Source organism: Neomonachus schauinslandi, chromosome 12, assembly GCF_002201575.2.
Source record: "Neomonachus schauinslandi chromosome 12, ASM220157v2, whole genome shotgun sequence".
Classification (NCBI taxonomy): Eukaryota; Metazoa; Chordata; class Mammalia; order Carnivora; family Phocidae; genus Neomonachus; species Neomonachus schauinslandi.
The window spans coordinates 93,849,241-93,863,968 of NC_058414.1; the positions used below are offsets into that span (position 1 = coordinate 93,849,241).

The 14,728-nt window shown below is 51.0% G+C and overlaps 1 protein-coding gene across 1 annotated transcript; it reads left to right on the forward strand.

Annotated features, from left to right (window-relative positions):
* The first annotated feature begins 517 nt into the window (after positions 1-517).
* On the forward strand, positions 518-4,244 carry LOC110582968 (serine protease 2). The gene is made up of 5 exons (XM_021693011.1): positions 518-565; positions 1,588-1,747; positions 2,984-3,237; positions 3,596-3,732; positions 4,035-4,244. Exons 1-5 carry the CDS (start codon positions 523-525, stop codon positions 4,185-4,187), a joined length of 747 nt encoding a protein of 248 aa, XP_021548686.1. The 5' UTR covers positions 518-522; the 3' UTR covers positions 4,188-4,244.
* Positions 4,245-14,728: the final 10,484 nt, after the last annotated feature.

Sequence of the window (14,728 nt, forward strand, 5' to 3'; positions counted from 1 at the left end):
GGATCCTGGTTCCCCAAAGCCTCGAATGTGACCTTCCTGCCCAGTGGTTTCGACTTGGGAGAAGGGTCATCATGCTTACAGATACAAGACTTCTCTCCCCTTGTGGGGGCTCCCGGTCACTAGCAGCCAGGTTTGCTTCCAGGATCAGCCTCTGCTTGGAGTAAGATGAATAAATCTCCATGTCAGAGGAACCTGGCCATTCTTCCTCCTCTTCTCGTCTCAGACTAAGACGGACCAGCTGTGATGTATGGGGGTTTGGCTTCTTCCCCGCACCCCAGAATCCTCCCAGGAGTCAGTTGGTCTTCCTCTCTGCCCTCACAAGGTAAGTTTTCTTATCACCTGTGGGTCACAAATCCATAGATGGCCAAACACAACAGAGCTGACACAAGGCTGAGGGAAGGGAAAGCTACAGGTGTGTTTATCTGGGAGCACCGGCGATCCTCCACTCTCGCGTCCACCCTCTCCCTCACTTTGGGAGCTATAAAGGCTCTCCACCAGCCACTCAGCTCCTATACTTCTGCCATGATGAATCCACTCCTGATTCTTGCTATTGTGGGAGCTGCTGGTGAGTTCCAGGCATGACTTCAGGCCACGCTCGCCCCCCTCCTAGAAGAGATCCCTGCTCCACTCTTGCTGCTCATCTGTATTTACCTGAGCTCTGAGAGTTTATCTCCTGTGTCCGGCAGCCCTCCTTCCCATGCTTGGGCTCTGTAAGCCTCACCCCTCCCACCTTATGCTGACCCCACTCCCGACCCTGTCATTCATCCCTTTATTTCAGGACTTCTTTGGGAGAGATTGGAAAGGGAGACCAGGTGCGGGTGGTCCATGCAATGAACCAGAGGTCTTGAGGCTTAGTTCCGGCAGCTCTGGGATAGCTCCCCTAGAGCTGTCCTCAACCCCAGGTACGCCAAGGGAAGCTGAAAGAACACTCATGCCAGAGTCCTAGACCTAGAAATTCTGAGTTGGTGTGGGGTGTGACCTGTGCATTGAATTTTTAAGTTTCCCAAATGATTTTAGGATCCCCAGGTGTGCAGCCAGGGTTGAGAACCACCATTCCTTTGGCCAATGACAGTTGGCCTACCTTTGTCCTGCCTAATGGGCCTGGGGGCTCCTCTCCCTGGGCGCACCAGGCAGATTTTCAGTGATGGGAAAAGCTGGGTATAGCCAGGGCTACTTAGCCAGATTTTCCCAGCTAGGCCAACCCATCCTGACAATCTGGGGCTCAAATAGCCATGAGGAGTATACCAGTGATGAGAAAGAGAAGCACTGAGTGGATGAGATACTGCATTCAGACCCATGTCACATTGACTGCACTGTGAGGGCATTGTGTCCTTGCCCCGGAGCCCCCAGTAGAGGTCTGTGCCCAAGCCCCAGTGGGCACCTGGCCATGTGCCCTGCAGACACACCAAGAGACTCAGGAGAGCTCCATGCTATGACACCTACCAGGGATGTGATGCTCCCCGCCTACCGATCTACCATCTCCGTGCTTATTGAGGACTTCTAATCTGCATGATCCAGCCACAGGGCTCTGAACTCCACCCGCCCACATCTGCTGAATTGGCTTCTCCCTTCCTGTCTCCTCTCAAGTTGCTTTCCCCACTGACGACGATGACAAGATCGTCGGTGGCTACACATGCGCGGAGAAATCCGTCCCCTACCAGGTGTCCTTGAACTCGGGCTACCACTTCTGTGGCGGCTCCCTCATCAGTGACCAGTGGGTGGTGTCCGCAGCTCACTGCTACAAGTCGTAAGTGCTGTGTCTCCCAGAACCCTCTCTGAGAGCTGGGGTCAGCCCGGGAGTGTGGAGGTTGGGGAAAATGGGTGGGTGGGGACAAGAAGTTGTCACCGGCCACCCCCGCTCACAGGAATGAGGGGGCGAAGAGGGGCATTCAACAGAAAGCCTCGCACATCCAAAACCAATAGATGAAACAGCAAAGGCTATGGATCAGAACAGCAGGGAGGGACTCTTTTGGGGTGGTGAGGTCCAGTGGGAAAGCAGCGCAAGGACCTTGTACGAGTAACCTCTGCCAGTTGGCTACACACTAAAACCACCTAGGATATGTTCAAAAAATACTGATGCCTGGGTCCGATCCCAGGGCACTTACCTCAGAATTTTCATGAGTTGTTAATGCTTTCCACCTCTGGTGACTTGACTCTGTAGCAGAGCTGAGAATCACTACCTAGACCAAGGGTTCTCAAACCTGAGTGAGCATCGGAATCACCTGCAAAGCTTGCTAAAACACAGACCACTGGGTCCCACCCCAGAGCTTCTGATTCAGCAGGTCTGGGGTAGGAACCAAGACTTTGTACTTCTAACAAGTTTCTGGGAGATGCTCTGGCTGCAGGTCCCAGGGCAGCACTTTGAGAACCACTGGAGTAGGTCATACAGGATGATGGCGCTCACCAGACCCAGAAGGGAGAGAGTAGAAGTCACTTGCATGTAGTTAGCAAAATTACAGAGGATGAGGAATATATGGGGGACTTCAGGTCGGTCATCTGTGCCTGTGGTTGGGTGCCTGGTGCGGGGGAGGGTTGTGGGGGAGGTAGCTGAAAAAGCAGGCTGAGGAGCAGTCCCCATGTCATCCCCGCTCCATGACCACCTACCTCTGAAGGAGAAAGTTCTTGGTCTCACCCCTGCTTGTACCCACCACCCCTCTCCTGCCAGGTGATTTTGCCACACTCCCACCCATGAGCAGGTGACTTGACCCTTCCTATGCTGAGACCCCTGGTACACATGGCCTCCTGGGGAGCAGGATTTGAACACCCAGGGCTGTGGGGCTGGTGCAGGAGGGCTCCAGGCAGTGGACTTATATAGAAGAGAGGAAGGCTAGACCGCATGGCTGTCACCCCCTTCGTCAGAACAGAGAACGGGCCACCATGGGAGACATGCAGAGCCACAGAGCTGACCAGAATGCAATCTTAAACCCTGGAGAAAAGCAGGCATATGGAGAAAAGGGTCTCCCCATGCTTGTCTTCCCAACAGCCGCATCCAAGTGAGGCTTGGAGAGTACAACATCGATGTCAAGGAGGGGAATGAGCAGTTCATCGACTCGTCCAGAATCATCCGCCACCCCGGCTATAGCAGCCGGACCCTGGACAATGACATCATGCTCATCAAGCTCTCCTCGCCTGCCGTCCTCAATACGCAGGTGTCCACCATACCTCTGCCCACTGCCTGTGCGGCTGCTGGCACCCAGTGCCTCATCTCCGGTTGGGGCAACACCCTGAGCTCTGGCAGTGAGTAGGACCCTCCCTATTTCATCCTCCAACTTCCCCACATTTCCCAGAACCAGGCCTGCCCCTGAACTTGAACCCCACTACACGCAGGACTCTGTGCTGGGTCCTCAAAAGAGGCGAAGCTTTAAGGAGTTGACCCCCTACAATCAAAATATAGGACAAATATAGCACTTGCTATTGTCCCATCTAGGGAGGGGTTCGGCAGGGATCAGTCTGGAAACTAAAACCCATTGTTCCTTGCTGGAGCTTACGTTCTTTGGTGTCCTCTCTGCCTTCAGTGTTGAGCACTGGATTGCTGTCCCCCATCCTGGCCTGACTCACATTCCTCCTTTCCTTGATCTCTCCCTGCTCCTCAAAGCCAACTACCCTGAAATACTGCAGTGCCTGGACGCCCCACTGCTGAGTCAGACCCAGTGCAAAGCCTCCTACCCCGGCCAGATCACAGAGAACATGGTTTGCGTGGGCTTCCTCAAGGGAGGCAAGGACTCCTGCCAGGTGACTTGACCCTTCCTATGCTGAGACCCCTGGTACACATGGCCTCCTGGGGAGCAGGATTTGAACACCCAGGGCTGTGGGGCTGGTGCAGGAGGGCTCCAGGCAGTGGACTTATATAGAAGAGAGGAAGGCTAGACCGCATGGCTGTCACCCTTCGTCAAAACAGAGAACGGGCCACCATGGGAGACATGCAGAGCCACAGAGCTGACCAGAATGCAATCTTAAAAGGTTCAGATGATATAGGGCTCTGTTGGCCCTTTTCGCCTTCTTTGTAAAACTTGTCCCATCTTCTTCCTCCCCAGGGTGACTCTGGTGGCCCTGTGGTCTGCAATGGAGAGCTCCAGGGAATTGTGTCCTGGGGCTATGGCTGCGCCCAGAAGAACAAGCCTGGAGTCTACACCAAGGTGTGCAACTTTGTAGGCTGGATTAAGCAGACCATAGCTGCCAACAGCTAAAGCCCCCCAGTCCTTCTGCCGTCACTATGCTAATAAAGTGCACCTGTTACAACTGTCTGTGTCCCTGCCTGCTCCCTCCGGCCGCTACCCCCTGGGAACATCCTCCCAGCTGAGGTCAGGCTGGGCTCTACCTCTTAAAGATGAACAGACTGCCCCATTTCCCAAAATGTGTTCCATGGAATACTAGATTAGCAGTGTGTGAAGAGATGGAATCCAAAAAAATAATAAGCAGGGGCTCACGGGGACTATTTTCTAGAGAAAAATACATTTCAGAAGGCTGCATTGAAGAGGTTCCTTGACCTTGGAACTTCCCTGGGGTCTGGAGTGCAGTGCTCATGTGCGCCCACCCACCTTGTGGCTTGTGCGGCCTCACCACCTCCTGTCACTGGCACCCAGAGCTAAATCATCTCGGAGACACTCGTGCCGATCACCGTGGCCTCTGCTGAGCCCCTGATACACGTGCTCTTTCTAGCCCAGCGTGCACTCCCTCCCGGCAGCAAAAGGCCGCCCTGGGCCCTCCTTCCCACAACCTGCTCATGTGTCTGAGGGAGACAACCTAGCTCCCTGGGTCTCCATCCGTCACACTCCTTGGAAATGTGCCTCTTATTCATCCCATAGAATGATACCCATGTGTGTCTACCACACTGGGCACTTTGCAGACATTTTCACTCAAGTTCCTTCTCCCCTCTGAAGTGTTACTATCCCAGTGGTATAAGCAAGAAAGCAGAGGCTCAAAGAAAGTGGCCAGCTTACCAGATCCCTCATCCAGCAGACAGTAAACCTGAGGTCTGGCTCCTCGTTAGCTGGCCCCAAGGCCCGTGTCCTCCCTGCCCCCTCCCTGTCCCCCCCACCGTCCCTCCTGCTGTGGTGGTGACCTGAGATGCTGCCTGGCCCTCAGCCCTGCTCCTCTATGGCTCTCCAGGCCATTCTCTGCCTCCCTGTACTTCATGAGGGTTCTGGTCCCTGGCCCTCTTCCAGCCCTGTGCTCAGAGAGATGCTGCACGTTACATCAATTCCTGATTAATACCTTGCCTGACCTCCCACAACTCCCAAAATAGAACCAGAGCTCCTTATCCTGCAGATGTAAGGCTCTTCCTTCTCTGCCCCTCCGTCTCTCCAGTCCTCCCCTCTATCTCTGCTCCAGTGCTCAGAAATCCCAGGGGCTTCTCCAACAAGCCATGGACCTCGAATCTTTAGCCCTGGGCATTACTGGTCCATCTGGCTTGACGCCCTTCCCACCTGCCCCTTCACTCTCTTCAGAAAAGTCATTTCTGATTCCTTCTGCCCCGGGATCCTCCTTCCCCACTCTTGTGCTGGCCCTGTTGGTCCTGTGGTCTGAGCGAGGAGTCCTCCTCCTGAGGATGCTTACCACTGCCACAGTCCTGTTCCTGCTGCCTAGTAACTGTGGATGCATCTACCTGGCATCCAACGGTGAGCTCCTTAGGCAAGAAATCTTGTCTTGCTCATCCTGGCATATCTAGTGATTAAACAATGCCTACAATATACTAGGCAGTGGTGGAATGATTGATTAAAGTATGAGCTAGGATTGGAGGAGAATGTATGGAAGAAAGAAAGCACCTTCCAGAACACAGGTTCTCCAAGTGTGGACCTGGCCCCGGGGGGCACCAGAATCATCTGGGAATTTAGGAGCTGTGCCAATTCCTTCAGACCTTCAACAGTGCCAATTCTGACCCAGACCTACTGAGTCAGAAATTCTGAGATGGAGCCCGGCCACTTGCATTTTCCAAGAATTCCACATCATTCTGATGGACACGGAAGCCTGAGAGCCATTGCAGTGGGGGTATCCCTCGGCCAGTGGTCTCTGGGGAAGCAGCGGCCACTCACATTTTCACTATTTTCAGGGACCAGAAGCTTCATGTGTATTATCTGATTTAGATCTCTGCATAACTCCCTAAGGTAGGCTTAGCAGCTCGCCCTGGGCCTCACCGACAGGACTGGAGACCAGGGCAGTCTGGCCTTGGGAGGTGGGCTTCCCTGAGGGGCAGAGCCTCAGTGGTCCCACCAGAGCCCCAGAACTTAAACATGGAGGCCCGGGTGCTGGTTCTAGCTCTGTCATGTCAATCATGTCCCATGACAGGAACAACTCACTTAGCCTCTTCAGGTTGCAGTTTCATCTGAGGAAATTAGGAGACAAATTTGGGGTTTAAGTGAATCTATGAATGTGGTCCGAAAGTTTCAAGAAGGGGCACCTGGGTGTCTCAGTTGGTTAAGCCTCTAACTGGTGGTTTCAGCTCAGCTCATGATCTCAGGGTCCTAGGATGGAGCCCGGGGCGGGGTTCCAGGCTCAGGGGACAGTCTGCTTCCCCTCTGCCCCTCCCCCTCATGCACATTTTCTCTCTCTCTCTGTAAAATAAATTTTAAAATCTTTAAAAAAATAGTTGCAAGAACTACAACCGTGAGATTCAATTTGTGTATCTCCTTCCCAGGTCTCAGCCTCAAGAAAGGCATGAAGGTAACACAGTTCCCCCTGCGGAGTGTGTGTGGGGGGAGGGGGGGCGTCCCCCCCAGCACCAACCACATTCTTACGCCCTCAAGTGGCCACCCCGAGATGGCAACGATTTAAGTCTAAAATAAATAAGGAAAGGCTGCCCCCTGCTGCCCAAGATGATGAATGAAGATGATGAATGATCCCAGCTGCCTAACTCCTCCTCCAAGGGAAAAAAAGAAAAGCTGCGCCTGTTTCTGGGCATATCGACAGTGTGACTGAGTAGCAAAGATGGGACAAACTCCATCAGGATTGAAAGTAGCTGCGACACCAAGACAGAGTGGTATTCTTTGTAAGGCCAGTTGGGTTGAGGGGTGGTCGAAAGGAAACTTCCTTAGAGAGTAAATTGCTGATAAACAAAAGGGGTAAACGGGACAGGAAAATATGTGGACATAGATCAAAATAAATCATTACATTGATGAAAGTGTTCCTCAAGGTGGGAAAGGACCAAAGAAGAAGCTTGCCGCTTTCCACTTGTTGAAAGCAATCAATGACCCTTTATCCAGGCAATGGCAGAGTGTTGTGAGATCCTTCACTATTCCTGAGTAAAATGCACAGACTATCTCTCTTTTTCTTTTTTCCCTAAATTCCAGGAGCCACGTTGTTGCACCCAGCCCGTGGCACCACCAGATAGCGTTCTGACGTTCTCCGTGGCTGACACCTGCCCGAGGGGCAAGCAGTGGGTCCCAAGCCCCATGCTGAAATGGAAATACCCAGGGTAATTTTGTGCTTGATTGTTTATTTAAATGCATATCAATAAACCCACTACTAGCGATTTTTAATGCAAAAGATCCTGAGGACTACTCAGAAATATGCATTTTTCACAAGCTTCCTGAATGATTGGAGACCCCGATAAGCAAAGTCAGGACCATAACACATCTTCTTACATAAACTGATCTTCTTTGGAAAAATAATGACTTTGTAAATGAAACAAGTAGGTTTTTTTAAGTAGCCCATTTCAAAATATTACTTAAAGCAATACTTTGTTGGTATTTTCTTGAAAATTTTTATTAAGTTTTATTTTAAATAGATAATATAGCGATATGGCTCAAAAATTGAAACAATAAAGTTGAAACAAAAATGTTATTTTTACTTCTATCTTGTTTCTGTCTCCTCCACTCAGTCTTAGTAAGCAATCACCTTGATCAAGTTCTTTTGTATCCTTCTAGTGTGTCTTTGTGCAGAACCAAGAAAATAAATGTATAATTCTTATGCTCCCCCCACAGAAATGCTAATCTGCAGCTTGCTTTTCTTCCAGTTAACAGTATATCTTACCTTCCCACAGCAGGGAAACATTTGTGTTCTTTTTTAACATTGCATAATATTTCATTTTGTGGATGTATCCCAGGTGATTTATCCAGTCCCTTCCTGATTGGGTACTTGAGTTTTCCTGATCTTTTTGCTACCCCAGATAATGCAAATATTTTATATTTTTTTACTTGTATGCAAGAATAATTATAGGATAAACACCCAGATGAGGGATTTCCAGGTGAAAAGGTAAATGCATTTGTAATTTTCATAGATATTTCCAAATTGGTCCCCACTTAGGTTGTATCATTTTTTGTGAAGTGTATATTCCACCACACAATAGCTAATGGTCTTCCCTAATTCAATGTTGTCAATCACATTGGTGAACAGATATTTTAATGCAGTTTTTGTCTGCAAGATTTTTTCCCTATGGTGAAGCACCGTTTGCATTTCTTTTTCTCTCAACCATCTGTTCTTTGCCACTTTCGTTGTGCTGCTGGATTATTTCCTTACTGATTTCTAGGAGTTCATCATCTACTGGGGAGATCAGCCCTTAGGATGAGGATTGCAGATGTTCTTTCCATATTGTCATTTCTTTTCTGATTCTGTGTATATTTTTCCGTGAAAGTGTGTCATCATTATGTAATGAAGTCTGTCTTTTTTTTTTTCCTTCTAGATTTTAAGTTATAGTTTGAAAGGCAATAAAAGGAAGCACCATCGAGTGAAATAAGATTTAGGCCACTCAACTGGAGGTTACATTTCAAGGTCATCTTGTGCAGGAAAATAAAACATCGACAGCATCTTAAATGTGTCTGCCCCTCAGGGAAAAGAGGGGAAGGCGGTGACCGTGATTACATTTGAGTGTTCCTGTGACTTTATGTATGCAGCTCTCCACATCCACTTCCCCAGCTCCCTTTTCCTAACCCTGATGTCTGAAGTCCACGAGCAGAGAGGTGGGCTGACAACACACCAGTCCCTCCACACCAGCAGCCCCTTGGAAATACTCTGAGCTCTCAGCTGTCGTTTTGTCTCTATCTAGGGAGCCCTACCCCTGAGTAGCTCATGTCAGTTCCCCTCCAGACCACCCTAGAGGTCCAGAGTTGGCCAAAGGGACGGTCTGAGTATTGAAGGATCCCCATTCCCAGATGAAAGTTGTGGCCTCTGAGTGACACAGTCTCAGGGGCAGGCCCTGGGTAGAAAGGGGGCTGCTTCTTCGTGGGAGGGTGTCTCCCCACAATGAGTGATGAGTTTACAGAGGGGCAGATACCAGGGAAAACTAGCCCTTGTGCCAACTGGCCTCGCAAAGACACACAGCTCTGGGGAGCCAAGAGTGTCCTGAAGAAAGGGCATGGGGGTGAGGAGGGCGCCCCCGCTCCCGGCCTCATCTGTACCCTGCCACCACCTCACAACATGGGGAGTGATGGCACCAACCTGCCCTCCAATGCCCTGGAAGGAGCACCTGCTCGGGTGGTTTCTTCCAGACTCTGATGGGCAGAACCATGGGAGGGGTCGTTTTTTGTACAAAGCTGTAACATTGTGGGGACAGGGAGCCACGGTGATTCAACTCTATGAGAAAGCTTTACAAAAACCTTTCTGCCTGTCCCGAACCCCAGTTTCTCCACTCTTCTGAGTCATGGGCCCAAGGGTGGTGTGAGTCAGAATGCCTCCATCCCACCCCTATTCACCTGTCAAGCCAAGACCATGGATAAGGACAGGCTTAGCTCAGGACTGAAGCTTGCAGACAGAGAGCCCAGGTGTAAGAAGAAGGCCTCAGTGGCCCCTCAGGTGAAGGACTCTGGGAAACTCCTTCATCCTAAGCTCCACAGAACTCATGGCAAGGTCAGTGGGAAGGTGCATGGAAGGTGACCCATCCTATAGAGGAAGAAGCCAGAAATATCCCGGCCCTCCATGGACTTGGTCACTGTCTCCAGGACCCTGCCCTCTTCTCTCTCGACCCACGTCCTTTTGATGGACCCTCAGAAAGAATTGAGAAAGTCGTGTGGGGCCCACTGGATGGATGCTGGCCATGCTCTGTGGCCCCAAGAGTTATTCTTCTGTGCAATATCTATAAAGCACAGGAGGGATTTCTTATACCAGAGTCCTCCAGAGACCAACCAGGGCCCCCTCTTCTTTCCATGCCTCAAATTTGTTTGCTTCCTTGCTCCATATCACTGTGTGAATACTGAACTTTTCTTTGGAGAAGGCACCAGGCTCACAGTAATAGGTAAGACATTCGCTGGGTCTTTCCAGGCCCCTTGTAGGTGAAAGTAGGTCCAAAGCGTCCGTTTTTAGGGTGACCGTATGCTGATGTGTATGATTTTACCTTCGGCCCAGGGACCAAGCTGACAGTTGTCGGTAAGGTGGGGGGGTCTCCAGGGAGGGTGTGATGGGGAGGATTCTATCCTGGGAGATGGGGGAGGGAAGGGATTGCCCAGGTCTTGGATCCTGGTTAAGGAGATGTCATCTCCTTTTCTGGGAACCAGTACATGGGAGGGTCCCGGTCAGGGCAAATCCACCCAGCCACTGGGGGGTCCTCTGTAAACTCAGAGCTGAGCCTCAGTGGTTAAGGCAGAGGAGGAAAAGGAGATGGTACTGCCCCTCTGAGTAGTTCTCTGACAGAGGGAAGCCTAGAGAAAGCCCAGAGGGCAATTAATGAGCATCGACATAGGTCTGTCTTCCTCACGGACTGGGACTCTCTGTAGGGGCTTTCTATCTTTCCTTGCTCTGGATTTCATAGGAAGCCACACTGTGTGGCTCCTTGTTTCCAACTGTCCAGGGATATGGGCAAGCTCTGGAAGGGAGTAGGGAAAATATGAAGCAGGGCTGGTGGCTCTGGGACGTAAGAGTTCCACGAATGCACTAATCTGTCCCCGAGTCCCAGCTGAAGATGGGGAGGTTTTGAAGTGGATCTGGGGGGCTGTGCTTTTGAAACACCCTCCATTTTGGGGAGGGTAGCCGGCTCACTGTTGTAGGTAAGTGCATCGGGGCAGAGGGCTGGGAACCCACAAGGAGGGGCAGGGGTCCATGTGTAGCCTCCATCTTGGAGGCTTAGGTTAAAGCACATTTTTATCAGAAAGCTCTGAATTCTTGTCTTGCTGCAGACAGGCGGGGACAGCCTCCATCTCCGGTAATTTCATGGACAGGCTATGCTAAGTCCGTGTTCCCCTACTGGGAGGCAGGTAGTCTCCCTTTGGGGTCTCCTTGTCCATCTCCTGTCTCCTCAGAGGGCACCCCATTATGGCCATGTAGATGGGAAGCCTCTGGCCTCAGAGCTGCCTTAGTCCTGATGTTTTCTGCCCCGGCTCAGAAAGGAGAGGGACACGGGAGAAAGGGCTGGGGGTCACACGGCTGAATCGGTCCTCTGACCGGGGCATTTCACACTGCACACTAGTCCCCTCTCCACACCTCCTGGTGCCAAAATTCTGCTAAGGAAAGGGAGAGGAGAGCGGGCAGGTGCACCTGGGAAGGCAGGAAAGGGAGAGGAGAGCGGGCAGGTGCACCTGGGAAGGCAGGAACTAGATGCAGCCAAGGGCAGTTTTTCCACCAGCCTGCAGTGTTGTGTAACAATGAAAAACTGTATTTCGCAAGTGGAACCAAGCTCTCTGTCTTGGGTAAGTACGAGGCTGCTCTGGGGGTAGTGTGTTGGAAGAGTGCAGTCCCAGGAGGACGCCTGAGACACAGCAGGGAAAAGGCTCAGAGAGTGTGGGTGAGCAGAGGAGGTGCTGAGCCCCTAGAAATTCGGGTGGAAGCTGGCTTCTGGAAGCAAAGGCCCCAGAGAGCAATCCTGGGGTTTGTCACTCTCTCCCTGTGCTGTGGAGCAACCGGGCACAGCACTTTGGAGATGGCACTCAACTCTCTGTCCTAGGTAAGGAGCAGGACTGGGGTGTGGGGCCATTGTCCCTTGGACACAGGGTCTCCATCTCTCCTCCCAGCCTTGGTTGTCGGGGCGGGGGGGGATCAAGTCAACTATCTTAGCCCTGGGGAGCTTCCAAGGAGCTGTGGCTGCCATTCCTCTTGGTGTGGATTGGTGGGTCCCTCTATTTCTTCTCCCTGGGTCTTCAGTCCTTAATGTTTCCTCCTTACTCTTTCCTTGGTTCAGCCTTCCTCCTTATGTGTGTGTCTGTGCCCCTTCTAAGCCTGCTCCTCTTTCCCCATAGTATGCTTGGACCTTTCTCCTAATGGGACTCCTCTGGTCCAGAGCCATGCATCCAGGAAGACAGAGTGGTAGAGCCCAGTCCCTGGGAGTGAGGACTTGCCCTCTGGCAGGAGCTTGCCATGGGTTTTACCACGGCTGCCTGCATCTGTGTTCCTATAACTCGCCCCTCTACTTTGGGATGGGCACCAGGCTCACCGTGACAGGTATGGGGCTGCACTCTTGGCTGGGGGTGCCTATGCATGACCAATCAGTCCAGGAGGAGGGACGGGGGTGTAAGGATAGGGCTCAGAGCCGCCCCCTCCCTCCCAGAGCTTCTCGTGCTTATTGCGGACCCACGGGTGTAGGGCTCCAGCTTATTCTTTGGCTTTGTATGTTCTTGCTCTGCTTCTCATTGTTCTCTGGGACTCCTCTCATCTCTCCTATTTCAGGAGTCTGTTGTTTTACTCCCCCCCCCCTTTTTTTTATTCAGATCTTCTCCATTTTCCCTCCTATTCTATCTCCAAGCCTTCACCATTGACTCCATTTTGGTGAGTTGGTCTGTCTTCTATGTTAAAGTCCTTCTAATATCTACCACCCACTCAGAACTCTGTGCTTGCCTTTGTGGTCCTCCTTCTCTGTCTCGACTAGCCTCCAAAGATCCATCTGTGTCTTCCTGAAGTGATCTAGGGCTCAGGAGGCAGTGGGGGGACAGAATGGTGAGACTGGGCTGGTTTGAGGGGTGTTTCATAGCCCTGAGGGCAGAAGTTCATGTCACAGTATCATGAGAGCTGCAATGGGTATCTGAGGGACACAGTGCTTGGCAGGATCAGAGGAGACACAACTGGAAACTTAAGCTATCTTCGTAACAGATAAGGTATAAAGAAGAGAAAATAGGCAGGAGGCCCCATTTTCTCAAACCTCAGGATCTATGCTGGGCTGGTAGGGTAAGGTGCCCATCACGAAACACTAACACACCATTAGCGTGCTCGGGGAGGAAGCAGACAGGCGGAGGATCGGGCATGGAAGGATGGGTCTGTGCTGGGCATAGAGACAAGGCCAGAGGAATGGGACACTTGGTCCTACCAGATTGGTTGGCTGGAACAGACTTTATCCTGCAGATGGGGGCTCATGCCAGCGAGTGTGATAACAGTTAGAAAGTACAAATTACTGGGGTTCGAAATGCCCAGAGCTCTGGGGCTCATGGGACAAGGCTGGGGGTGCTCGAGCAATTAGAAAGTGGAAATCTCAGCATCTCTGGGATGTATAAAATGGGGATAATTGTGCCAGCCCCTTGGGGTGTTAAATTGTTAGGGGCTAACTTATATGGAAATCTTTGTAAAAGGCTCGGCTTATCGGGGCCATCCTTTTCGTTCCTGTTGTTTATCATAACTGTGTCCCAGACTTTGGCCTTTTTCCCAAACTGTCTCAGTTTTCCCATTAGAAACACATCCCAGTGTGGCTAAAGTGGAGACATCTGGGTTTCCCACAGTTCTGCTCCAAAATGCCCTTCCTCTGGTCAATACAGACCCAAACAGAGGGCACAGTCCATTCCGGTAAAAAGATGGGAAGGTGAGAGATGGATGTGCTTTCTCTCAACCCTCTGTGTCTTCCCATGAGGACTTGCCTTCCAACAACTCCAGAAATTCTCTCCTATGTGTCAGGCATGAAAAATGGCCTAAGACTTTGCAACATGAGCACTCTGACGACATGGTCCTTGGACTTTGGAATTCGTTCATACCCAGCAAGTTCGGCCGTGAACTAGGATTTCCAAAGTTGGCAGGGAGCCTTGCTGGGCGCTGGAAGGAAAAAAGCGTTCAGCCCATGAGCAGTATCTTTCATGGGATTACAGCCACCCTGGGCAAGCTACCACACACCCGTGTGCCCCAGTGTAAATGGAATAAATGTGAAACATCTGATAACGTAATAGCCAGAGGCTTCTTGGCTCCTCAAAGCAGGTTACGTGTTTAACACCCACCCACCCACACACACACACACACACGAAAGAAAAGGGGGGAAAGTGAGTTGGAAAAAGCATTTAGAAAAAAGTATAGTCAGATGCAATGGGACAGTGTTTCCTCCGGGCAACAAAGCCTAATTCTCACGTGTGCTATCACCCAAACAGATACTCATACACTTTGTACAAAAGGAAACTGATAATTAGGAAAAGTTGATTGGGTTCCTGGGCTCATGTTGCTGGTGAGAATCCTCAGCCTCAAATTCCAGGCTCACTCAACTCTACCATAGCGGCTTCTAAGTCTGAAAGAATAGTCACTCACCGAAGAGGGCTTTGAATGGGGAAGAAAAACAGACTCTTTTGATAGATACGGAACAGGGCCTTGAGAAAGAGACTCTGCCAAGAAAGCCAAAGAAACCAGGACACACTGCTGCCTTAGGGGATGGAAGAGATAGTCGGCAGTATGCATCCATGGGGTAACCGAGAGAAGTGGCAAAGCTGAGGGAGAATAGAACAGGACAGTGATGCCCAAACACACAGGATCTACTACTACATAATTCTGCTTAGGAGGACTCCATTTCCAGCTTTATCTCTGTCTCTCTGTCTTTCTTTATTTCTGTCTCTGCCTCTCTCTCTCACACACACACACAGACACACACACACACACACCAAACCCAGACAGCTCTCAGACCAGTCCT